This window comes from Vanessa cardui, chromosome 16, assembly GCF_905220365.1.
Source record: "Vanessa cardui chromosome 16, ilVanCard2.1, whole genome shotgun sequence".
NCBI classification, from domain to species: Eukaryota; Metazoa; Arthropoda; class Insecta; order Lepidoptera; family Nymphalidae; genus Vanessa; species Vanessa cardui.
The window spans coordinates 1,745,814-1,773,615 of NC_061138.1; the positions used below are offsets into that span (position 1 = coordinate 1,745,814).

Consider the following 27,802-nt stretch of genomic DNA (forward strand, 5'->3'; position numbering starts at 1 on the left):
GGGGCCTCCTTGACGTAATTAAAAGTTAATTGTTCTATAAATCTCTGCAAAATGTTCGAGTTCAGCACATAATAACAAGCCACACATCCCAGCACATAACTTACAAAAATCGTGGTCAGGTGAAATCTGTAAAGTTTATGTAAAAAATAGACATACACTTAAAAGTTAATTTACAAAACCGCTTTAATGAATAAATATAAAATATACGTTCGTCACACCTATAAGTATATAAAATAGCAAACAAAGCTACGAGAATTCCAAGACAAATAATATAATTTCTATTATCAATTTTTTCTGTAAACTCCGTTTGACATCTTTCAGTCATGGTTAAGAGAACAATGACGTTTTTTACTTGACGTATGTGATTTATATTGCCATTAATTTCTAAATTATGGCTTTAATGGTTAATTGAACTATTTTTATCAGTCGTATACTGAAAATATTGTATTGTATTTGTATTATATTACAAGAATTATTCTGTACAAAGCATTATAAAATCGAATTTTGAAATATTTAAAATGGTAAGAATAATTTGAAATGTTAACCTAAAAAATTATGGGAAGTTGTCATAATATTGTTATTTAACTTAAATCTCAAATAAATCTACTTAATAACAGAAAGTTGAAATCAAGCCTGATTAAACCGCTGTCTTATATTAAAAATTTAAAGTAACAGTTAATACATCAATTTAGAATCCTTAGGTAAGTTTAGTATTAGGTTAGTACATATTTATATTGCAAGATTTGAGAATTATTGTATTTAATTTGGGTTTTAGTAAATTAATATATCTGTCAACATTAAAAAAAAGGTCTTGCGATATTAAACTATTCTACATGCACCACCATTAAATAAAAAAATAAATAAAAGCAATTTAAATAAACTATCTATAATGAGTTTACTTAGTTCAGAGATCAACACTTATCTCCTTTGTTAAGAGTGATATCATGTTTACCGTTTGAAGTTATCTTTATTTTTTCACTGTGACAAATTACTGCATTGAAAGTTGCTTACTTATAGTTTAGTTAAATTGTATACCATAACTAATTTCAGGTAAAAATGATTCTTCAGAGATATCTCCACCACGTAACTAAACAGTGCCTTACAAGACAGTGTGTCATTCAGTCAAATTACAAGCAGTCATACTGTGAATTAAAACATAAATACAGCACCAATATCAAAGAAAGGATGTTTACAGATCGCCATGAATGGGTAGTTGTAGAAAATAATATTGGAACTGTCGGGATAAGTAGTTACGCACAAGAGTCTTTGGGAGATGTAGTGTTTGCACAGCTCCCAGATCCTGGGACAGAGATCAAGGAAGGAGATGAATGTGGAGCATTGGAAAGTGTAAAAGCAGCCAGTGAAATTTATTCACCAGTAAGTGGTACAGTTACAGAGAAAAATGCTGATGTAGAAAAGAAACCAGGCTTAATAAACACATCTTGTTATGACAAAGGATGGTTGTTTAAATTGAAGTTAACTAAGCCTGATGAACTTAAAGACCTCATGACTGAGGCCCAATATGAAAAGTTCTTAAAGACAGATGCAGAAAAAGATCATTAGTATATTATTTATCAATAATTATTTGCATTTTAGTGGTTAGGAATTTTATTTCCCTTGAGGCCTGCTTTCAATGTTGTAAAAATTTAAACCAACAGCTATAAAATATGCAATTTTACCAATTATGTTCTATAAAATTAATATATTTCAGCATAATTGTAGAAAAATAAAAGATCTGTGATTGGGTGCTATATATAGAGTTGATGTTATACAACTCTATAAGGCATTACCTTAGGTAAAGCACAGATAATACAAATTATTTTTATGAGGAAAAGTGTTTATATCTGTGTAAAATAAGAGCTCTTTGTTTTTTAATTGTTGTATTTTTGTTTCTATTTTAATTGTATTTAAAAAATACGGCCACATTTATTTAGTAGATGAAAATATGTTAATAAATTATGTTGAGTTTTATATTTGTTTTGTTTATATTTACTAAATTATACAAAAAATGACAAAATAAACATCTTTTTACACAATCACAATTATTAATTTAAAAAATTAAAAATGCTGAATTTAATTTAGTGTAATTTAATTGAGGATATGTACAACAAAATAAAGTTTTTAAATAATAAGGACAAGTAAATGGCCTAACTGAAGGTAAGTGGTCACCATCACCCATAAACATGGTTGCTGTAAGAATTAATAATCTTTCCATACCATACATTGAGCCATCAACCTCATGTCTCTAGTTACACTAACTAACTCACCCTCCATACTAAATATAGTTAGTTATTAAAATAATATTTCGTGATAGAATGGTTGGGAGACTTGGTGCAAACTTGTCTGGGCTACCTATTATTAGATGTTGGGAATGGTAATAAAAACAAATATTTTGTGCAATTCATTAAACATTTTATTTGAGTGCATTTAAACTAATATTTCTTAAAAATAATCAGCTACTTTAGTGAAAAATATCAATAACAATATTGTTTGGGGAAACCTCTTATGTAATAATTATATTGCAAAAAAAAACCTTAAGAACATCACATAGCAATTCCTGCTATAGTTATTTAACAATTGTTAACTTTCAGTTTTTAACAACAAAATTTTACAAATACATTTTTGTAATGTAAATAATGACGAAATTATTTTATACCCGAATTTATTTTCAATATTGATTTCGGAGTATTTATATATTTCATTATAAAAGTACAATAACAAATAAAATATTTTTTTCAACCAATAGCAATAACAAGTATGGCACGAGTATGAAATCTAAAAGCCGACTTCGTAATTATTTTGTAAAATTAATCTGAACTGTTAATACATTTTTCGACTTATTGCTCTATATAAGTACTATCAAGAAAATATACTTGAATTACAATATACTCTGGTACTATTTACTATAGCAAATATTTTTGTGAAAGGTCTAAAATGTTTGTAATATGTCACAAATTAAATTATATATATACCAATTTTTATTCTTCTATATGGTATATAACTACAATAGTAATAATATAAAATCACTAGAAATTAATTTTTAATGTTTTTTGATACTACATTTACTTCTTAGGTTATTCATATCACTTTCCTTAAAAACAAAATGTTTCTAATATCAAAATTTAACAATAACAAAAATTATTAATTAAACCATACTAATTAACATTAAATTTTGCAATACGCTGGATCAAAAATTTCGAAAAATATTTCGTTATTATATTTCCGATAATCCTTCCTAAAGTAATTGTTATTTTAAAATTATAATTACCAAACAATATAAAACAGTTTGAAGACATACACTAATGCTATATCAAATCCATCAAAGCATACTCTTATAGACACCTATTATCAAAATTACATAGAAATATGTAAGTTAATAATGGCTTTAAAACCATTATACAATAAGTATTAGGGTTGCCATTCATATTTATTTATAACATTGAATACTCATTTCGTTTTTTAATCTCGAATTTAAATATTTTTTGTTACCAATTTGTAAAGTTCAAGAAAGTCAAAAAAAGAGATGGCAATTTAAACCCTTTTATAATATGTTTAAAATAAGCATTACCTTTTCAAACACAAGAGGTGTAAATATGGTAACATTACAAAGGTTAAGTGGAATAGTGTTGAATAATAAATAAATAAATATATATTTATCAAGAACTGTTTGTGTCCACTACAGCAGAACTATCAGCAAATGAAATCGCATATGTTAATCTATAGTTTGTTTATCCTCTTCAATTGAAATAATCTATACATCATTTGTATAGATGTGTTTTTAAAAATATTCATGGACAACCCTATTCATTTATTTTAACATTTTAGTTACTCTCACTAAATCTATAATACTAATAATTTAATAAATTTTAAAATGAAAATATTTTCACAATCAGCACGACATTTTAAGATTAATTAAAACAGATATCCAAAAAATTTCCTGCAACTTTTCTACAAGGAAATCTACGCAATGTGCAGGATAAAATAGCAAATAATTTAATTACACCTTATATTAATTATGTAAATACTATCATAGTAATAATAATTGGCAAATTTTCGCTAAACTCTTAACTTTTCAATATGAGATCATAAAAACTTTAAAAGTATAATTTAATCGACCAAAAAATATTTTATTTCTACAAATATATGATTTATAAAATAAAATCACTCATTATGATCTTAATTTTCTATTATACACTTTTGATGTATATGGATATTACTTAATTAATTTGAATCAATATTAAAATTTTAAGATAGCAACATTAGCCTCACTATTTTGAGAAATATCTTCCAAATAACAATTAAGTGCATTTTGTAGTTTATAAAACTATTCGTAATATTTAATATATTTTTCTATGGCAGTTGTTAAAAATTTTTAATAGTTATTACATATATGTTCTGTGCATATCACAATAATAGTTATTATTAACATACAAAATTCAAATAACGGTAACATTTATGGCACAATCAAACTTGATTATTAATATTTATACGTGGAAACTTTAAATTGCACAATATATTTCTATATGTATATTAATCATGGGCTTATTATTATCTACTTTAATTACATATATTTTCTAAGTTAATTCATAATCCACAAGTGCAATCAATTTGATTTCAAATTATTTCATGAAAGTTTTTTTTTCAAAATGGAATATGCTTTTTTTACAATAGACACTTCCTAGCTTCTTTATCTGTTTTGAAATGAATTTTTAAAATTTGAACACTCAATCTTTAAACCAATGATAGATCATTCTATCAACCATGTCATGTAACATAAAATCTTTTAAGTAATCTTTTAATAAGTCAATTTAACACTTATAGGCTTATCCAACGCTATGTTAAGATTGGGTATAGTCAAGACTTGTATTTTTGTATCATATGTGAATTCAGTCTGTACATTGTTTATGGTAACCGATTTTATAGATTTTGTTTGACCGAGGACTGATATGGAGTTAACTGATGGCACACCATAGCCCCACCATTGCACTGTGCTGTTGAGTTCGTTATTTTGGAAGGAGAATTCAATGTGGCTGTACTTCTTCTCTTCATATGTATCTGAAAAAATAATGTATGTTTTTAACTCGTAAACGTAATGAGCCGAGATGGCCCAGTGGTTAGAACGCGTGCACCTATGACTTGGGTTCAAATCCAGGCAAGCACCACTATATATATGTGATTAAATTGGGTTTATAATTCATCTGGCGCTCGGCGGTGAAGTAAAACATCGTGAGGAAACCTGCATGTGTCTAATTTCATCGAAATTCTGCAACATGTGCATTCCACCAACCAGCATTGCATCAGGATAGTGGAATATGCTTATATTATAAAGAAGGATAATTATTTTTTTGAAGGCAGGGTGAGAGTTTTTACTGACGAAGAACAACATTACTTCAGCGTGCTATAGAGCATAAATTATGTTTACATCAAACAATTTCTTTATCAATAACGGGCACGCCTGTAAAGCCAGACATTTCTTGTCAATCTTATAACTATGTATATTACTGAATTTTGTCATTCGCCAATTAAAATAAGGATAAGTGAGATAAAGTGAAATAAAATTAGTATTAGTGGCATATAATGAGTCGTGATGGCCCAGTGGTTAGAACGCGTGCATCTTAACCAATGACTTGAGTACAAACCCAGGCAAGCACCACTATATATATGCGCTTAAATTGCGTTTATAATTCATCTCGTGTACGGCGGTGAAGGGAACCATCGTGAGGAAACCTGCATGTGTCTAATTTCATCGATATTCTGCCACATGTGGTGGAATATGTTCCAAACCTTCTCCTCAAAAGGAGGCCTTTAGCCTAGCAGTGGGAATTTATAGGCTGTTGATGTTGTTGGCATATAATATGGTATCAATCAATCAATTTGTAAATGAATCGGAGATGATGTTGGTGATGGGGCATGTACTCACTGATGCTGTCACCATCGTCCCAGTACAACTCCCCTACAGCGTGACCGTTCGCGTCGGGCGCCACTAACAGTTGCATGGGACGCGAGCGAGTCAGAGCCGTGTTCACAGGGCCCTTGGAGGGGGGATCCTGAAGGGGGAGGATGGCTCCACCCTGGGGAAATAGATCATGTTATAAATACACCATAACCATCATTAAATTAATGATATATTTTGACGGTCGGTCGAGTGATGTGTACGCCGGCTTTCATGGGTATATCACTCCGAGGTCCCAGGTTCGCTTCCCGGCTGAGTCGATGTAGATTACCATGAGTTGTCTATGTTGTCTTGGGTCTGGGTGTTTGTGGTACCGTCGTTACTTCTGATCTTCCATAACACAAGTGCTTTAGCTACTTAAATTGGGATCAGAGTAATGTATGTGATGTTGTTGTCTCAAATTTTAATACAACCGGTATAAATAACTATAAACTAGAAGGGGCATCAAAAATATAACCAGAAATTAAAACAGAGCTTACCCTGACTGAGACCATATCAGCATCGGTAACTTCCTTTAACTCATCCTTTGCCAAGAAACTTCCATCTCGCAGGCTGTACCAGGGGTCCTTGCCCGGAAACAGAGCCTTGGTGGAGTTAGCACCTTCGTGCAAGATGGCGGTTATCATCACATGAGAGCCGATTAGGAATTGCTCGTCAATAGCATGAACGTTCGCGTCTGATGGAAATCTGAAACAGTGCGAATCGTATTAAGCGCGATACGGGAGGGAAAGAGAGGCATAATTTAGAGAGAAAAGAGAGAGAGAGAGAGAGAGAAAGAAAGAGATTTTTTAAATTTTACTTTTATTTTATTTACTTAAATTCAACAGGTAGACAATAAGTTTTATTTTTTTATTTGTGTGAATGTTCTGTACATCTGTAATTGTCACTCATATCAGGTCCTAATTTTTTTTGTTTTATATGTTATTTATAAGTGCTGAATATTTGTGATGTTGATGTACCTTTTAAATAAATAAATAAATAAAGAGATAGACAGATCGATAGAGAGAGAGAGAGAGAGAGAGAGAGAGAGAGAGATAGAAAGAAAGAGATAGACCGATCGATAGAGAGAGACAGATAGAGAGAGAGAGAGAGAGAGAGAGAGAGAGATAGAAAGAAAGAGATAGACAGATCTATAGAGAGAGAGACAGATAGAGAGAGAGAGAAAGAAAGAGATAGACAGATCTATAGAGAGAGAGACAGATAGAGAGAGAGAGAGAGATAGACATATCTATAGAGAGAGAGACAGATAGAGAGAGAGAGAGAGAAAGAGATAGACAGATCGATAGAGAGAGACAGATAGAGAGAGAAAGAGAGGTGATACTGTCGGTAGGCAAGGCACTCACTCGAAGAACAGCGGCCTGGCCACGGTGTCGCCGCGCAGGTGCGCGCGCACGAACAGCGTGTAGTAAACGGGCAGCAGCCGGTAGCGCAACCGCAGCGCAGCCACGCTCGCGCGCAGCACCGCGCCGCCCAGGTGGGCCGGGTCCTGCGGCTGCAAACACAAGCGTTATATACTCAGGGTTGTGTCCATTGATTACACAAGTCAACAAAAAAAAATTTTTTTTTTTGGGTTTGTTATTAAATTGATATTTTCTGATTGTCTACAAGTAAAAGTAACAGGCACAATTCATAACAAATAAAGTTTGCTTTTGTACATTTTACAATGAAAAATAAATATTTTAATATTTTGACAGAATTATTAAGGAACAACGAATTTAACACACCAGTAACGGGGTTAGAAGGGGTTTACGCGTATGAAACGGGGAGCGGCGGGTAGTCTCAGCAGTATGCGCATGAGCATTACCGAGAAATGACGTTATTCGTGTTGCGCGAAGTCCAAAATGGCTTCCAAAAAGTGTGAAAATAACATAAATTATTTTTGTTATATTTGTGGCAAATTTATTAAAGTAAGGGTTAAAAAAATAGTTTTTCGTCAAATATAAGACTCTGTGAAGCTTATAAAGCTTATTTTTATCTACCTATTCGAAGTCAAGATAAAATATGGGCACCTAAATTCCCGTGTGGTAACTGCAAAACCACATTAGAAGGTAAGAGAGTTAATAATAACTTTCAAGTATACTAATTTCAAAGAAATTACGATATGTAATGAACAACGTGTGTATCAACATATATATTTATATATGTGTGTTATTTTTTCCAGCTTGGTATTGAGGAGATAAAAAATGCATGAAGTTCGCAGAACCAAAAATATGGAGAGAGCCCACTAATCACATAAATGATTGCTAGTTTTGTGTAGTTGATCAACGCATGCGTCGGGCTGGCAAAAATGCCAAGTAAATTCAGTACCCACAACTACCATCAACAACCGCTCCAGTACCCTACAGAGAACATATTCCTGTGCCTTCTCGTTTAAAACCAACGGGACAGCTGCCGCTATCACAAATGTCTAGTAGTAGCTGATGCCGCGAGTTCTTACCCGAATCAGTGTCTGTTGGGCCACATCTTAATTATTCAGAAGAGTTTAATGATAAATCTTCTTCTGAATCTTCTGAACTGTACCTAAACTTAAAGCAGAAATAGTAGTTTCCCGGCTTATACAACTAAATTTGCTCAAGAAGGATTGGTGACTACGCATGGAGCTTAATACGAGAAAGTTCCTACTTACATTGAAAAAAAAAACCAATTTTTTTTTTATTTTTAAAATAGTTTCTGTTTTTTTTTTGTTTTTTAGAGATTTACCTTTATTTTTCCTTGTAAATAAATATTATTAACAAATAAATTAAAGTTCTTTTTCTTAATTTAACTGAGTTAAAAAATTTCGAATTTCTAAAAATTTTAAAATTCGTTCTAGTTGCCACAAAAGCAAACTTTATTAGATAAAATTATTTTTTCCTTGTTTGGTTAGAAATAATTAAACAAAATCAGCACCACAGAAGTCAGACTAAAAACCGTGTTGACTTGTGTTATCTTATAGCAGTAGTAAGTAGCAGATACGAATGGCTACAACTGAGTTTACTTTTCTCACACTTCATGAGTAGACATTACTAAGAGTTAATTATTACTAAATCGTTATTGGTTTACCAATTATTAATTGACGTGAATGCTGTACTAATCTTATATCAATATATTTAGTTACAAAATAATAAAATATTATTTTGTAACTAAATATACCTAGAGTACCTTAGCTTCATTGCTGTTGTGGTTCCGAGAGAACGGATAGAAAGCTCCGAGCTGCATCCATCGCTTGCAGAGCTCCGGCGTCGTGTCCCCAATGAACCCGCAGATGTCCGTGCCCATCATCGGCACACCGAAGAGACTAAAACTCAGCAGAGCTGAAACGTGTAAACATATGGATAAGCTTTACAATTATAAAGTAAAAAGTAAAGTAACAGCCTGCAAATTTCCCACAGCTGAGATAAGGCCTCCTCTTCCGTTAATGAGAGGACTTGGAACATATTCCACCATGCTGTTCCAATGCGGGTTGGTGAAATTCACATGTGGCAGAATTTCTATGAAATTTGTCACATGCAGGTTTCCTCACGATGTTTTCCTTCACGGCTGAGCACGAGATAAATTATAAAGACAAATTAAGCACATTAATCAGCGGTGCTTGCCTGGATTTGAACCCGCAATCATCGGTTAAGAATGTTGTCTTAAATTTTCGCGATTATTACACATTTAAATAAAACTAGTTATAACGGATTTTAATCGCGTATATTAAATATTTTGGACATCCCAACGTTTCGAGCACTTTACAGCGTTCGTGGTCACGGGTAGACTAAGGTGGCATTTGTCTATTTGAAGAACAAAGAAAAAATATTTAATATACGCGATTAAAATCCGTTATAACTAGTTTTATTTAAATCGGTTAAGAATTAAGATGCAAGCGTTCTAACCACTGGGCCATCTCGACTCATTACAATTATATAATGATTTAAAACTTTTTTTAAGTTTCAAACGATCACGTGATTAACACCACAAATTGACATCTGGAAAACTGGGGGGGTCTTGCAGAAGCATTTACAGTCTTTAAGGAAAGGGTACGATCTTTTCTGCAATATAAATATTTAGGGCCAATTTAGTGTGTACCAGGTATGGATATGCGCATGTCATGCCAGCGACTGTACACGTCTCCGCTCCAGTGGCCCGACACGCGACCCAGGCCGGGGGACGACCCGCGCGATATCACGAAGGGGCGCTTGCCACGGATTTCCTGCATCGCGCTGTAACATTTTCATCTAATTTGATTTGATTTTCATCAAATTTGACGACCTCCGTGGTCGAGTGGTGTGTACACCAGTTTTCATGGGTACGCCACTCTGAGGTTCCGGGTTCGATTCCCGGCCGAGTCGATGTAGATTACCATTAGTTTTCTATGTTGTCTTGGGTCTGGGTGTTTGTGGTACCGTCGTTACTTCTGATTTCCATAACACAAGTGCTTCAGCTACTTACATTGGGATCAGAGTAATGTATGTGATGTTGTCTCATCTAATTAGATTAATTAGGTAGTACGGAAACATTACGTATAAGGGCCTTTAAACGTTATAATCTTTAAGATCCCTAAGAGTGTATTACGGATCGCAAAATGGATGCTTAAAGCCGGAGCTAGACTCGCGTGCGTTGCTTACACCAAATTTTTAATAGCATGACAAAACATTTCGGCAAGCAAAAACAAAATATGGTGAAATGGTTTTATTTGAAGGTCATAGTGTTTGAAGTTATAGAGGTGTCACTCACGTGTGCGTGGCGACGGCCTCGCAGAGCGCATGCGCGCTGTGCACGTCGTAGTGCGCGGCGGCGTGGTGGCGCGCCTCCATGCACAGCGTCTTGTGGCGCAGGCCCTCGCGCACGCCCGCCGGCCGGTAGGGCAGCCGCTCGGGTGCGCATGCGCCGTGCAGCGAGCCCGACACGAAGTTTGACGGCTCGTTCATGTCCTGCGGGGGGGGGGGAGCGTTATTTACTGGGTGTTGGCGTGCTAGAGTCCATCGGATAGTACGTGTACGTGCATGACATAAATTACGTCATCGATTTTTTCAAACTTTAGACCCCCCTCTACAATCATCCTATCATCATTTCTTAATGACCTTCTCCCTTCTCCCAAAATTGACCTCATTACCAGCTTGACGAAATTAAAACATTGACGATTTGAGAAAAATAGGGAAAACACTTGGTTATAGAATCGCCTTTATTATTTTTACTTTGGCAATAATCATTGATAAATATAATATAAAATTGCAGTATTCCAGCACTTACTAAGTGTGCTGGAAGAAATTTCTTTTTAGAAATAATCTTTTTGTACGTGAACAATAAACTATAAATAAATTAATAAGAATGACGTCAATTTCGAAACACCCCCTCCCCTCCTATCTATCATTTACCGTCATCCACAGAGCAACCCCCCCCCCTTAATTTAGAATGACGTAATATATGGACGATTAAGGGAAAATATAAAATTTGTAATTATATAGATAAAGCTATGGGTAAAATGAATTGAGCTTTTAAATTTTATAGTAATATTTATGTTCAAATATGTAGAGAGCTATTCCTCTTTATCCACTCACGATCCACGCTCCGTCGTATTTGACTATCTTGTGGAAATTGGTAAACATTTCCCTCCAGTAGGCTGAAGAATTGGGATGGGTGAAGTCCGGCCAAGCGGTAGATACTGGATTCCAAACCTGCAAAATACGATTGTGATCTTCAGAATTAAGTTAGTTGGGTAATAAATGACACTTGGTGGTGAGTGGTCTTTCCTTAACCAACACACCACCAACTTTGGAAGCTAAAACATCATACCCGTTCTTCACTCATGGCTATTTGGTGATAGAATATCTGATGTATGGATGTTACTGGCCTAGATGGACTTGCACAAAGCCACCGAGAAAATAATTGACTCTTAAATCAAATATACCTACTGATACAGTTATTCCTTTGACATAAAACTCCTTAAAGCGCTTTTAACTAAAGATTAGACAAATTTGACCAACTTTGATCTTGAATTGATACCAAGATCTTGAATTGATATGTATACCTTGCCAATAAATGGTTGATCGGTCGAGTTCTTGATAAATATGTCCATTTCCAAGCCACGGTCGAAAGGCGGATATTCGCCGGGTTTTTCTGAAGCACTGACACCAGGATCTACGAAGAAGATGGTCATTTAATTTTGGCCAATATATATTACTACATTAAATTGATCTTTGAGCTGAGATGGCCCAGTGGTTAGAACGCGTGCATCTTAACCGATGATTGCGGGTTCAAACCCAGGCAAGCACCGCTGTTTCATGTGCTTAATTTGTCTTTATAATTCATCTCGTGCTCAGCGGTGAAGGAAAACATCGTGAGGAAACCTGCATGTGACGAATTTCATAGAAATGCTGCCACATGTGCATTCCACCAACCCGCATTGGAACAGCGTGGTGGAATGTGTTCCAAAACCTTCTCCTTAAAGGGAGAGGAGGCCTTTAGCCCAGCAGTGGGAATTTACAGGCTGTTGTTGTTGTTGTTGTTGTATATAACTACATTAAATTGATCTTTTATGTATGCAAATTTGGATCCATAACTTGGCTCGCCTGTGATTGGATATCTATTGGATTGGGTTGATAGATTGAGTTCCAAACTTTTGCATTTATAATATTAGTGAGTTTATTAGCTTCTGATTTTGTCAGTTGATTCTTAGTAAATGAAGTTTGCACTCTTTCTAGTCAGATTGGAGTCCTATCACATTATGAGGGTAGGTACCTTATCCTAGTCTCATAAAAACTTCGTAGCCGTAGTATTATGCATAATTGTACCTTTTGCACACTTTGGTAGTCCAGTAGAAAATTGGTGGACGTTTCAATCATGAGGACTATTTTTCCCTATACAGAGGGACCAAACAATATGAAGGCATATACTACAACTTTTGCTATTAGCATTATTAATCAAGAAGCACAGAAATATAACTCCTGTGCCAGCTAATTATAAGGACTATTTTCCCCTACACAATGGGACCAAGAAATATGAAATCAGCATATACTACAACTTTTGCCATAAGCATTATCAACCAAGAAGCACAAAAATATAACTCCTGAGCCAAACAATCATAAGGACTATTTTTCCCCATAGAGTGTGACCAAGCAATATGAAGGCAGCTTCTACAACTTTTGCCATTAGCATTATCAACCAAGAAGCACAAAAATATAACTCCTGCGCTAGCTATGAGTAAAGTCCTCACCAACGAGTATGACGTAGTGCATGCCCTGTTCGTGGAGTTGGTCCACGAACTCCGGCAGACCAGCGAACTTGTCTTTGTCGTACGTGAAGTCATTGCCTCTGCTCATGTAGTCCAGATCGTTCCACTGGACGTCCTGTGGGCAAAAACACATTCATCATCATCACATCATCAGCCCGTTTTTGTCCACTGCTGGACATAGGCCACTCCAAGCGCACACACACACACACATACACACACACACACACACACACACACACACACTTTCTCCGGCTATTCGCATCCAGCTCCAGCCTGCCGCCTTGCGTATATCATCATCGTCAAAAAACACATTAAATACCGATAAATAACAGCTGTTCATATATAGGATGTACTTCTGCAAATCTTGGATGGAAGATGTATGTATGATTGACTGGTATGTATGAATTATTTTAGTGTGAAAGGGATTGAAATGGAATAACTGGAAAAAGGAGCTAAGTTATAGGGCGTTTAGATATTATGACACTACTAAAAAAATAGGTAAGACCTATTTTCCTATCCCTTACTAATTTTCCTTTGGAGATGAAATATCAAACATTTCTCCATCGTGCCCAAACCATGTATTATATCCATTATGATTACACCGCAATTTTTGAATTTCTATTAAAAAAAAATTGTGCTGAAATGTGCCCAGTATGTGCTATCATGTGCAACTTGAAAAAATAAATTTACTCAAAAAATATCATTTATATGAGGAACACGCGACTTGCTCACCGGACTTGAAAAAAAGGACCTCCTCATAAAAAATATATTTTGGCACACCATAGCACATACTGGACACATTTCAACACAATTTTTTTTAATATTAATTCAAAAATTGCGTTGTCATTATAATTGACATCCATGTATTACGAATTAGGGTTTAGATGAATTGGTTTAGTTGTCCATTGTCTATATTGGCTAGTGTAAGAGAGTGCTCACTTACCAGTGGAACTCCTGCATCTCTATTTCTCTGCATAACATCTCTGGTCACGTTCAAGCTGCCATAGTCATACCTAAAAAATATTGGCAATGCAATATACCTGGAGTCATATTTGTATTTATAAATAATTATAGATCTTTTTGGGCCCAACAAATAAGCTAAAGTCTGCCAGTATATAATGCAATTGAAAATTCAACGGAGTTGTCTATGAAATTCTAATTTGATTCTTAAGTATTCTTTAATGTAAAAGTACCTGTATTCTAATTTTGAAATTGAATATCATGAGATCTTCAAATGAACATGATAAATAATCTTACTTGCACAAATGGAATCCAAGCGACCAGTAAGGTGGTAGGAACGGTCGACCTACCAAGCTGGTGTACTGAGCCACCACATCCTGGGGCGATGGTCCAAGGAGTACGAAGAAGTTGAGGATACCCCCTAATGTGCGGTACGTGATAGCCGGAGTCGGTTGCAGTACTATGTCTGTGGACATACACAAATATTAGGTATAATAAAAGATGTTATACTTAATTCAAGAAGCTTTTACAGGCAGTTTTGAATGGTCATTTAACAACTATATTAAATGAAGTTACCACCAGTTCGCAACGCAGATTCTCGCTAGAGTTTTCGACAGTTTAAAGTCTTTTTTTTTTCCACCATCACCCATAGATAATGACGCTGTAAGAAATATTACAATTCCTTATATCGTCAATGTGCCACCAACCTTGAGAACTAAGATGTTGTTTCTTGTAGTTACACTGGCTCACTCACCCTTCAAACCGAAACACAACAAAACTGAGTACTGTTATTTGGCGGTAGAATAACTGATGAGTGGGTGGTACCTACCCAGACGGGCTTGATGATTGGACGAGGTAGATTGTAATTTAACGGATTTTGTAATCTTACGGTGACATATACATACATTTGCGTGTAGTAAAATGGCGGTTATATCAATAGTGCAATCAGACAATCCGATTTCATTATATGCACAGAAAATACTTACCCATAGCGTTAGTGTTAATCAGTGCCATTCCGTGACTCTTTCCATCCTTTTCCAACGCTAAGTAGAATGGATGCGTTCCGTACAGGTTGGCCTGAAAATATAATACTTTTGATATCACTATTTACACAACACGGAATCTTTGAACTACTGATTCATCTTGGTCCACTAATTCAATCACCAAAATTTAAACTTGCTGATTTTCAAGCAGGATATATTAATATTTAATTGTATATGCTGAGTTATATGGGAGTTCAGTAGATAGAGATTTTCTGGTTTTATTTTTTCACAACTATCGATGCATGTGATAAAAGATATTTCCAAATAAGAGCTATCTTCAGTCAGATCTTTACATCTTTGGCATTAGACATGATCATCTCATGCTTGTAGAAGAAAACAGCGCTAAGAATGTTTAGCTAAAATGATGTTTTATCAGTTATCTACCCGCACTAGATTTTTTCCCTGCCAAGATGCTTTCGTTTAATTATGGTGAAGTACTTCTTATTATGGATTTTTATTGGAAGTCGAAATAACTTTAGTAGAATGACAAATTATTAGATTTTTTTCCCTACCAAGATGCTTTTGTTTAATTATGGTAAAGTACTTCTCTTATGGATTTTTATTGGAAGTCGAAATAACTTTAGTAGAATGACAAATTATTAGATTTTTCTCCCTACCAAGATGCTTTCGTTTAATTATGGTGAAGTACTTCTATTATGGATTTTTATTGGAAGTCGAAATAACTTTAGTAGAATGACAAATTATTAGATTTTTTTCCCTACCAAGACGCTTTCGTTTAATTATGGTGAAGTACTTCTATTATGGATTTTTATTGGAAGTCGAAATAACTTTAGTAAAATGACAAATTATGAGATTTTTTCCCTACCAAGATGCTTTCGTTTAATTATGGTGAAGTACTTCTATTATGGATTTTTATTGGAAGTCGAAATAACTTTAGTAGAATGACAAATTATTAGATTTTTTTCCCTACCAAGATGCTTTCGTTTAATTATGGTGAAGTACTTCTATTATGGATTTTTATTGGAAGTCGAAATAACTTTAGTAGAATGACAAATTATTAGATTTTTTTCCCTACCAAGATGCTTTCGTTTAATTATGGTGAAGTACTTCTATTATGGATTTTTATTGGAAGTCGAAATAACTTTAGTAGAATGACAAATTATTAGATTTTTTCCCTACCAAGATGCTTTCGTTTAATTATGGTGAAGTACTTCTATTATGGATTTTTATTGGAAGTCGAAATAACTTTAGTAGAATGACAAATTATTAGATTTTTTTCCCTACCAAGACGCTTTCGTTTAATTATGGTGAAGTACTTCTATTATGGATTTTTATTGGAAGTCGAAATAACTTTAGTAAAATGACAAATTATGAGATTTTTTCCCTACCAAGATGCTTTCGTTTAATTATGGTGAAGTACTTCTATTATGGATTTTTATTGGAAGTCGAAATAACTTTAGTAGAATGACAAATTATTAGATTTTTTTCCCTACCAAGATGCTTTCGTTTAATTATGGTGAAGTACTTCTATTATGGATTTTTATTGGAAGTCGAAATAACTTTAGTAGAATGACAAATTATTAGATTTTTTTCCCTACCAAGATGCTTTCGTTTAATTATGGTAAAGTACTTCTATCATGGATTTTTATTGGAAGTCGAAATAACTTTATTAAAATGATAGACATTCTTCTGTGTCTGTGTCAGACATTGTCTATGACGGTAGACCTTAGTGCATCACTCACGTTCTCGGTGGGCGGCATGTCCTGGTTGAACAGGGTGAAGGTCTTCCAGTTTAGGTCGTTGAGCAGCGGCGCCTGTCGCTCGCCCAGCCCATACACACGGTCTATGGGCAGCAGCGACGACATCTGCAGGAACTGGTCCGACAGTATCAGCCCGCCCACGTTCTGGGTGTTCACGCTGGGAATTGACAAACTCGTTGTGTAACACTCCGAGTCATACTGCTGGGAGTCTTGACGCATGCGAATATGCAGAGAAACTTCTCTGCGTTATATCATTAATCTTCATAAAAGAGAAACTTCAAGACAATTTACCTTTTTTGTGATCTGTCTTCAAAAACCTGTACATAAGGAACTCCTTATGAACAGGTTTTTGTGTTTCCTTATGTACAGGTTCTCAAAAACCTGTACATAAGGAACTCCTTATGAACAGGTTTTTGTGTTTCCTTATGTACAGGTTCTCAAAAACCTGTACATAAGGAACTCCTTATGAACAGGTTTTTGTGTTTCCTTATGTACAGGTTCTCAAAAACCTGTACATAAGGAACTCCTTATGTACAGGTTTTTGAAGACAAGTCACAAAAAAAGTAAATTGTCTTGAAGTTTCTCTTTTATGAAGATCGTAATTGGGTACTAGTCATTTGTACTTTGTTTTTTTTTTTTACCAAATAAAAAATTGTTATATTTACATATTTAGTAATATTCTTGTTATTCCCTATAATTGTCGGTAAATTTTTCTGTTAGTAGTGGGGATAACAATATCACAAGGAGTCTGGTTCAATCACTAGTACTGAAAGTGTAAAAAACAGAGTCAGATTGTTATTGCTAATGAATTGTTCCAGTAAAACCACTCACATCGTAACGTTGTCCTCGTTTCGAATGACCTTGAAACCGACCGCTGAACTGTCGATCTCCACACGATATTTCAGTTTCGATATCGGACCCGACACGATCGGGATCTCGGGGTACGGGGGTTCGTAGCGTCTGTTTTCTGCGTCTGTTATCTGTGGAAAAAATCCAGCAAGAAGGTTTAAGTCCAATATTTTTGACTGATGGAAGTTACGGAAATGTTTACATCGGACACTATAACACTTTCGATGTATCCCTAGTATCAGAGGAATCACGTGGGAGGAGGGAGTGCGAGCATAGTAGCAGAGGAATAACGTGGTAGGAGGGAGTGCGAGCATAGTAATAGAGAAATAACGTGGTAGGAGGGAGTGCGAGCATAGTAATAGAGGAATAACGTGGTAGGAGGGAGTGCGAGCATAGTAATAGAGGAATAACGTGGTAGGAGGGAGTGCGAGCATAGTAGCAGAGGAATGACATGGTAGAAGGGAGTGCGAGCATAGTAGTAGAGGAATAACGTGGTAGGAGGGAGTGCGAGCATAGTAATAGAGGAATAACGTGGTAGGAGGGAGTGCGAGCATAGTAGCAGAGGAATGACATGGTAGAAGGGAGTGCGAGCATAGTAGTAGAGGAATAACGTGGTAGGAGGGAGTGCGAGCATAGTACCAGAGAAATAGAAATGACATGGTAGGAGGGAGTGCGAGCATAGTAATAGAGGAATAACGTGGTAGGAGGGAGTGCGAGCATAGTACCAGAGGAATGACATGGTAGGAGGGAGTGCGAGCATAGTAGTAGAGGAATAACGTGGTAGGAGGGAGTGCGAGCATAGTACCAGAGAAATAGAAATGACATGGTAGGAGGGAGTGCGAGCATAGTAATAGAGGAATAACGTGGTAGGAGGGAGTGCGAGCATAGTAATAGAGGAATAACGTGGTAGGAGGGAGTGCGAGCATAGTAATAGAGGAATAACGTGGTAGGAGGGAGTGCGAGCATAGTACCAGAGAAATAGAAATGACATGGTAGGAGGGAGTGCGAGCATAGTACCAGATGAATGATATGGTAGGAGGGAGTGCGAGCATAGTACCAGAGGAATGACATGGTAGGAGGGAGCGCGAGCATAGTACCAGAGGAATGACATGGTAGGAGGGAGCGCGAGCATAGTACCAGAGGAATGACATGGTAGGAGGGAGTGCGAGCATAGTACCAGATGAATGATATGGTAGGAGGGAGTGCGAGCATAGTACCAGAGGAATGATATGGTAGGAGGGAGTGCGAGCATAGTACCAGAGGAATGACATGGTAGGAGGGAGCGCGAGCATAGTACCAGAGGAATGACATGGTAGGAGGGAGCGCGAGCATAGTACCAGAGGAATGACATGGTAGGAGGGAGTGCGAGCATAGTACCAGATGAATGATATGGTAGGAGGGAGTGCGAGCATAGTACCAGAGGAATGACATGGTAGGAGGGAGTGCGAGCATAGTACCAGATGAATGATATGGTAGGAGGGAGTGCGAGCATAGTACCAGAGGAATAGAAATGACATGGTAGGAGGGAGTGCGAGCATAGTACCAGAGGAATGACATGGTAGGAGGGAGCGCGAGCATAGTACCAGAGGAATGACATGGTAGGAGGGAGCGCGAGCATAGTACCAGAGGAATGACATGGTAGGAGGGAGCGCGAGCATAGTACCAGAGGAATGACATGGTAGGAGGGAGCGCGAGCATAGTACCAGAGGAATGACATGGTAGGAGGGAGCGCGAGCATAGTACCAGAGGAATGACATGGTAGGAGGGAGTGCGAGCATAGTAATAGAGGAATGACATGGTAGGAGGGCTCAGCGCAGTACCTTGATCTGCAGCACGAGGTCGCTGACGTAGACGAAGTCGACGCGCACGGCGTCGAACTGTCGCGGGTAGCGCGCGTCGCGGCCGCGCGCCAGCTGCAGCAGCAGGCCGTGCCTGTTCTCCGTGCTGTTGACGAAGCGGTACGTGTCGTAGGGCGCCGGGTAGTAGCACAGCGGCGCGCCCGCCGTCGCTGTCGAACGCCAGCAGCAGCCTGCAGACAGCGCACTGAGCACTCGTCACCGCCGAGCATGGCGTGGGTTACGTACACAGACATCAAAATTCCTCGGTGATGTGACACGATCGGAGAAAATATCTCACCATGTGGCCATGTTTTTGCTGGTCAAAAAATGCCTTGAATGGCGCGCTGTTGTCGCCGATTTTCATTCAATTGGAATGGTGGATATTGGACGGAACTTGGAATTTTGACGAAATGTCCAAAGGTGAAATTCAACAGACGGGATTAAAACAAACAATTTCTTCGGAACATTCCCCGTAAAAAATACTGAAAGAATCAACATCTCCACGTAAAGCCAAACGTCCAACCAGATAGGAAAGGGCTTGATAGTTGATAATTCATCAAAAAATGCACATTAATTTAATTTAAAAAGTTCTGTTAACAAATTTTATTTGAGATCTCAACCAATGATAACGTTTCAATTTTTTTTTTTTTTATGGCATAGGTGGCAAACGAGCAGGAGGCTCACCTGATGGAAAGTGACTACCACCGCCCATGGAATTAAATTAAATTAAATTAAATTCAACATCAAAGTTATTTAATTTACTATGTGCGTGTGTAACTTTACATTGAGACAGCTCACCTCGCTTAACACATTCGTCCTCGCTCGCATTTTCCTGCGGATGGCAGTCGAAGCGCATGTTATCGGACACGTTGGCGCACATCTCCCTCAAAACCTCGACGGTCCGCTCCACGTAACCGCTCTTCTTGTCGTAATCCTTCTTCCTGCTCACATCCGTTGTGTTTATCTTATTCTTCGTCGACAGATTATTGTGATCGTGGTAACGGTTTTCTGTCGGTATTACCTGCGAACCGTTGCTCAAATTAATGTTCTATATTTAAAAATATTATTGTTCAAATGTGTACTTGGAATACGTCCTACTTAATACCTCAATGCATTATCTACCGGTCAAGCTTTCAGTTAATGGAATAGTTGAATACTGATTAAATTAATCCTAATAGAAAAGCTAGAACAAAAATAACAGACTCAATAAAAATTATGTAAATATTCTAAATGAAATAATTCCCAGTGTAAATAAATATTAATACCTTTTCGATGACGGGAGACAAAGGTTTCTTCACCAGATCTTCTGGGTGAGCACGCTCCCAGAGCCTCCTTACGAACACAGAATTAATTAAATTATTGTCATAATTAATTCTAAAATATAATAGAAGATTTAGTTCGATAGTTTACAATTCTATCAAGTAGGGTTTGCTAAATTTTTTAGTTTTTTTACTTTTTAGAAACACTTTCAAAATGCATAAATAAAAAGAGTCACGAATTATTATTCGATTTGATGATTATTCTCTATATTAATTTTTATTAGAATAATTAATTGGAGTTAAAGCTTGATTTACACCAAAATGTCAACAAAATCGTTTCAATAATTTAGTGGCGAAAGACAGATAGAGTTACTTTCGCATCTTTAATATTAGTGTAAATTAACTCTAACTCTCTGAAAATCCTTGGTCATATACCTATAATGGTCATCGCCCCAGCGGCCGCCGAGAGCGCCGCCCACTGCCCACCAGGCAGCTACGCACAGAGCGCAAAGCAACCCCGCAGCAACCATAATCGGAAACAAGGTCACCAGTTGCTCCCAAGCACGACCCGGCCAGCCACGACGAGGAGAAAATCTCTCGTATCTAATAACCAAAACCAATGATATTCTAATAAACAGATATGTTATATCCATACTAAACAACAGGAAAAAGTGTGCCGCGCCGGGGACCGTTTATTTTAGTTTATTTCTACATTTCGTTAAAAGTAAAAAGGATAGCTTGATAAAAACAATAAGTAAAAGGGATAACTAGATGTTTTAATTACGAAAAACGTATTACTACGTAATTATGATGTATTATAACGTGTTACTACGTAAAACGACTTAAGGCAAACGTCCCAATTAGGACGTTTTCTAGTCTTCACTTTTTGCGCGTTAATAACATATCTGTTTACTAAAAGATCATTGACCAAAACACAATAAACTGTTCACATCAGCAGCCTATATTTGTCCACAGCTGGACATAAGTCTCTCCAAACGCACACCACTGAGACCTTTCTTCGGCTAAACTGTTCACGTCGAAATTGAATTAAATTTAAACCCACCAGCGCTAAATGACCACTGAGAGTAATCAACTATAGGTTCAGTAGTTACTCTTTTGAGCAGATAAAATATATTTACAATTGATGAATTGAACTGTGAACTACTACGATAAGTACAAGTATAATGTGAAATGAAGTAAACATTATTAAGAATAAGATCTGGATTAATATTTGAAAATAAATCTAAAACGATTAAGATCATTTAAAATTTATTTTTAAGACATAGAAATGTCTATAATTGGATATTCAAATATAATTGTATAAAAAAGAATATACAGTCGATGACAACTCAAAGATAGAAAGATATAATTATACATTTGAACGTGGTTAACGAAAAATGAAATAACATTTTTGTATACATTCAAGAGAAGGCGCTCTATAGTGACAGCTAATTTAATAATAAATGTCAACCCAGCGGAACCCCACTTAGAATAGCACTTAGGAATAATTCACCTTTGTACCAGATTAATATTTTTTGGAATTGGACCATTACTTCTGGATATAACCCCTAAATACAAACACGCATTTACCTAATTATCATCTCCAACTTAAAAGAAAGATAGATACGACATCAATAGTGCGACCTTTACGGGTTGAAACTTGTCTTAATAGCAAAGACAAAATCTTTGTCTTCTAATTACTGATTTTCTATTTAATTGGTATAAGCTATGTCGTATTATAGCCTCTCCTTGGCCACACACTCTTACACTCTAATAACTTTGTTACTCGTGGGTAGGACTTTGTGCAACTCTGGGTAGGTTCTATATATTCTATATTCTAACAGTTTAACTCGGTTTTAATGTGGTCTGGTTTGTAGGCTGAGTAAGTCAGTATAACTAAAGCTATAAGGGACGTAACATCTCTGTTCCCATGGTTGGTGGCGTATTCTGTTAGAAATCGTTAAAATTTCATCGAACGCTACTGTGTATGGGCAGTTTCTATCGCTTACCATCAGGAAGCACATATGGCAGACTGCCTTCCGTTGACTTAAAAATTGTCGAGCTGTATATTTATGTATATTAAATTTAAAGATTATTTTCAAAGTCATTGTCAATGATGATTACGTTCGAATAATGACTACTGGCCGCAACACAGTTATAAATTCAGTAATCTTAGCAAAGACTCACCAATTGAAATATATAAAATATTTGCAGAAGTTGGATGCGAACGTAACACACAAGACAGTGCTCAATAAAAACTCACAGAAAATTCAATATACCCAGTATATATTGGCAAACGAACTATTTCAAGTGATACTTTTAAAACATTACAATCTGGGAAAACTTGTTAAAGGTATTTGTTTACGCATTCAAATATTAATTATGAAATACATGTATACTTTAAACACTTCTCGTTATTTTAAGTACCAATTACGTGTATTAGATAAGGTTTACAAAAACCCCGAATAGAAATATTTACTGATTATTTTCTAACATAAAATGATATAGGTTTTAATGAAAAAATAAATAAACAAGACTTGGAACTGGCACTGGAAAAACAGCAATTATTTACGAACGAATGCATTTGGATCAAGCCAAAAATAAATTTGCTATCAAGACTGAAGCCTTCTGACTTTTTTTAAATGATTGAAAAAATAAATAATCTTGCTTGGTAGGGATTTTTGCAAGGTCTTCAGCGCAGAATCGGATTCTCACTCATGTGGAGGCCCCAGGTTAGTTGCCCCGGTTGCCCTCCCCTCAATACGGCCCTGCTTCAGGGTATATCCATCATAACATGCGCCAAAGTGTAATAATCATGATTTGTTATGTTATGGCGTTGAAGGTGAGTGAGCCAGTTTGTACAGATATAACATTCGACAACATTTCTAGTATACGAATTTTGTGGCTATACGAAAACAGTTCCGTTTCTTAATTTCTTAAACAACAGATAGACAACTATGAGTGTGATCACTCATAGTTGTCATGTCACTCATAGGTTTTGGAATGTATTTTCAACTTTAGACTACTGTGACTTGGTGATCTTGACCACACATCAAAAATATAATATAAAAAATTAAACATGATATTTTTTTAATTTCTTTTGTAAAAAGTTAGAAAAAGAAACAATTAAGCAGCTACTTATTATTTTAATATCAATAAGAGCTGGGAAAACCATTACGTTAATCTTTACTTGAAACCTTTGTTTTGATTACACATAGCAAGCAAAGTGACATTAGACACAGTGGCAGATTTATAAATTTGCCGCTAGCATTAGAATTGCCATTCACTTTTTTGATGCCCCAACTCATTTTTGAAATTCAATTCGTTAGTTTAGTTTACATATTAATTACATATATTCTGAAATTACAAAATTATGATCTGTGTTCCTTGTGACCTCATTATCATCGGCTTATTCCTGTTATTATAGTTACTAGATAATTTTTGCAACCCCCTATGTTGTGACGAGTATATACATTACGGACGTAATGTGTATTACACATAATTATAATTATTTTTGTAGGATTAAAAAGAATTGGGTTAAATTTGCCGCCCCTCTAAATCTGTCGCCCTAGACTCCCGCCTAATTAGCATATTGGTAAATCCGCCACTGATTAGACAATTGTATTGCCAATTGCGCTTCCTTGTGACAAGATTTGGATATAATTTGAATTGAAGACACATAGACATTAGTGAAAAACAAATATTCATTATTACTGTCTTTAAGTAACTAAAAAGTAGTATATGTTAAAAGACTTTAAGGTACAAAAATTAATGAATAACATCTCTAGTTCAAATATTTGACAATTGTACACAGACAGTGGTGGATGAGGGCACTACCGAGATTTCAGGAGGATTGAAGAACAGAAAAATATTATGGTTAGTAGTGTATTGGCACCAAAAAGGGACTTGATAATATTTAATTTGTTTTGACTGATTTTTTGAATAATTATTAAGATTGAATGAAACACTTTTTTTTTTATAATATTAAGGGTCAAGTCTACTAAGTCTACTAAGTCCACTATGCTCAATGAGAAGAAGAATTAATCTATTTACAAAATTCAAATTCAACAACTGATAATCTCGACACAATCACAATAATGATAGAAAGAAACAAAATGAATATAAAATAATAGATACCTCATATTCATGTCCACCATAATTATAATTGTACAAAAACACAATCCACTCTCCTACACGACACTAATTATTGTGAAATAAATAATTAGAAATATCTATCATCAATATTTGTACGAATTTAAAACAAAGGAATGTACAATGTAACAAAGGTCAATGTTCTCTCAGACAAAGGTATTATACAGTGCAAGCAAAATTACAATTGCAATTTAATTGGAGGAACTTCAAGATTATATTTAAACTAAATTGTTTAACATTTAATAGCAACAATTATTTATTGATTTATAGCAAATCGGCTCTTAAGCCTTTTAAATATTGTTACTATTAAAATGTTTCGGTTTCACTAATTTTGTCTATAAATTAATGTTAATTTTGAATTACATAGATTGAACTGTTAATGATAAATAAAACAATTTTATCAATTATTTTTATAATATATCATTCATAAATCTGCATAATGTGAATATGAATAATGATTGAGAGTAATTAATAAAAATAAAATGCTTGTAAATGATGATCTATTACTTTACACAAAATATTTATTTATTTATTTAATGCCACACTGTATACATATCATTACAGGATTGTGCCCCAATTCGATATTACAGCACTTTAAAAAAAACAAATTTAATACATCTAACCATGTTATAATAATATATATAATACTAAATTGTATATGATATATTCCAAGTAGCAACTATTGTGAGTTCACTCATACTGCAACAAAACAAATCAACTCTGTCAGCTATCGTATTGAGAGTACGTAACGTGCGCGTCAGTGGTGCTTCCTTGAGCAACTTGGTTCGCCCGGTGGGCACCGCTAGCAACGGCGGTCGATGTCTCCGCCACACATATCTATCTGGGGCGCACAGACTCAACTGGCTAAGGACATCAGCATTATAGACTATACCTCTCAAAACCTTAAAAACATATATTACAAGAGCTAGCTCTCTCCTTACCCTTAGTTCATTGTATCCTACCATACCTAAGACAAATAAAGTTGGGTACATCAATGGGTAGTAAGGATACACTCCATACAGCTTCATATATAAATATCTAGTAAATTTATTCTGGACTCGCTCCAACATCATATTATATTTCGCTTCATGTGGAGCCCAAATGACCGAATTACATTCTAAGTGGCTTCTAACCAACGCATTATACAAGGTGATTATAGCACTCATATTTGTGTACGGAGCATGAAGCCTAAATTTCGATATGCTTTTTTGCAACATCTTACTATGTGATTACGAAACGTTAGCTCAGTCCTAAAACTTACGCCCAAATCCCTAACCTCTGAAACTCTTGTCATCTGTACCCCATCAATAAAATAGTCATTTAGAATTGGAAAATGTGCGCGGGAAAAGGAAATCGCAACACATTTTTGCTTATTAAATTGCAACCGATTTTCTTTACTCCATTTAACTACTCTATCTATATCTCTTTGCAGCCTTGCACAGTCACTGAGTTGATTAATTTCGAGAGATAACTTAAGATCGTCTGCAAACAGCAAACATTTCGCATCCTTCACAACGTTTGGTAGATCATTGATCATTAAAACAAATTGCAAAGGTCCAAGATTGCTTCCTTGACTTACACCGGATCTTGTAAAATATGGTTGACACAGATGTCCCTTGTATTCCACATATTGTTGCCTGTCTTTCATATAACTGGCAAAAAATGCAAGTAAATGCGGGGTGAATCCAAGTGATGCTAACTTTTTTAACAATACATCGTTATCTACTAAATCAAAGGCTTTTTTAAAATCAAAGTACGCTACATCAACTTGTCCTCCTCTATCTATTACTGGTACAATGTGAGACATATGCGAGAGTAGATTGCTGGTAGTGCTTCTCGTTGGCCGAAACCCGTGCTGAGAGTCTGATAGTTGGGCTTTCACCTGTGTATAAATACTTTTGTAAATAGTTGACTCTAGTATTTTTGCAGGAGTTGAAAGCACTGCAACAGGTCTATAATTATTAAGTAGTGTCCCCACTCCACCCTTTGGTACTGGGACTACCCGAGTAAGCTTCCACGTTTCGGGAAACATAGCTGTTTCTAGACATAAATTATAAATATAAAGCAAAGGCTTTGCTAACGCTGAACCACAATCTCTAAAAATATAGGGTGGTATGCCATCCGGTCCTACAGATATGTTGTTGTTTTAAGTGTATGTAGTGTGCGTAGTTATTATTTTATTTAATTTCTGTCATGTATGAAAATATATGCCAAAATAATTTTCTTAAAAGTAAACCTAAACCTTACCTATGTTCCCTTGAGGAGTCCCCTTCATTCCGAGGCTTCGGTATGACACTGCTAAAGAGATGACCCCGACTAGTCTTGTCTGATCGTCCAAATGGGGCAAAAGATAACTTTCTTTTATAGGATGCATTTTTCGGACCATTCAGGGAGGTCTCTGTATGCATTCCCACGTCGCGGGTGGAAGGTTCACCCCCCTCAGCAAAATTAGAACTTTTGTCGCTCTCATAGTAAAGTCGATAATTTATATTATCATTTAATGTCAATAAATCGGTGTTAGCTCCCGGCGATTTGTCACAAAAGTCCTCGAATGAAACGATTTCATAGTCCTCATCATCATCTTGGCATTTTTCAGCTTTATATGGTATTTTTGGCATATTTAACTCAAGCGCGATGCGCAAATCTTAAGTTAAATTTAGATATATTTTGATACGATTATTTTATTACCATCATTTACATACATTTAATACTTTGGAAATAAACTATAATTATAAAGACGACTTTATTGTTTTTTCATAATCGTTATCAAAAGTAAATAAATAATACACAATTTTTCAAATTGCACACTTATCATTATCAATAATAATCCCC

At 35.6% G+C, this 27,802-nt stretch overlaps 2 protein-coding genes across 3 annotated transcripts; one reads left to right on the forward strand and one right to left on the reverse strand.

Moving 5' to 3' along the window:
- Positions 1–488: 488 nt before the first annotated feature.
- LOC124536549 (glycine cleavage system H protein, mitochondrial-like) lies at positions 489–1,973 on the forward strand. Of its 2 annotated transcripts, none has more exons than XM_047113123.1 (2): positions 489–521; positions 1,051–1,973. In XM_047113123.1, exons 1-2 carry the CDS (start codon positions 519–521, stop codon positions 1,561–1,563), a joined length of 516 nt encoding a protein of 171 aa, XP_046969079.1. In that variant the 5' UTR covers positions 489–518; the 3' UTR covers positions 1,564–1,973. The 2 variants fall into 2 exon arrangements, with proteins under 2 accessions (XP_046969079.1, XP_046969080.1); XM_047113124.1 differs by lacking the exon at positions 489–521 and adding an exon at positions 539–701.
- Positions 1,974–3,255: 1,282 nt separating this feature from the next.
- LOC124536550 (lysosomal alpha-glucosidase-like) lies at positions 3,256–27,758 on the reverse strand. Its single transcript, XM_047113125.1, has 20 exons — positions 27,218–27,758; positions 21,254–21,421; positions 20,825–20,891; positions 20,358–20,580; positions 19,542–19,750; positions 17,704–17,852; positions 16,855–17,029; positions 15,095–15,185; positions 14,406–14,574; positions 14,092–14,161; positions 13,131–13,263; positions 11,946–12,055; positions 11,476–11,592; positions 10,652–10,848; positions 10,004–10,137; positions 9,095–9,246; positions 7,297–7,445; positions 6,433–6,640; positions 5,921–6,071; positions 3,256–5,055 (listed from the first exon to the last, which is right to left on the reverse strand). Exons 1-20 carry the CDS (start codon positions 27,586–27,588, stop codon positions 4,796–4,798), a joined length of 3,303 nt encoding a protein of 1,100 aa, XP_046969081.1. The 5' UTR covers positions 27,589–27,758; the 3' UTR covers positions 3,256–4,795.
- Positions 27,759–27,802: the final 44 nt, after the last annotated feature.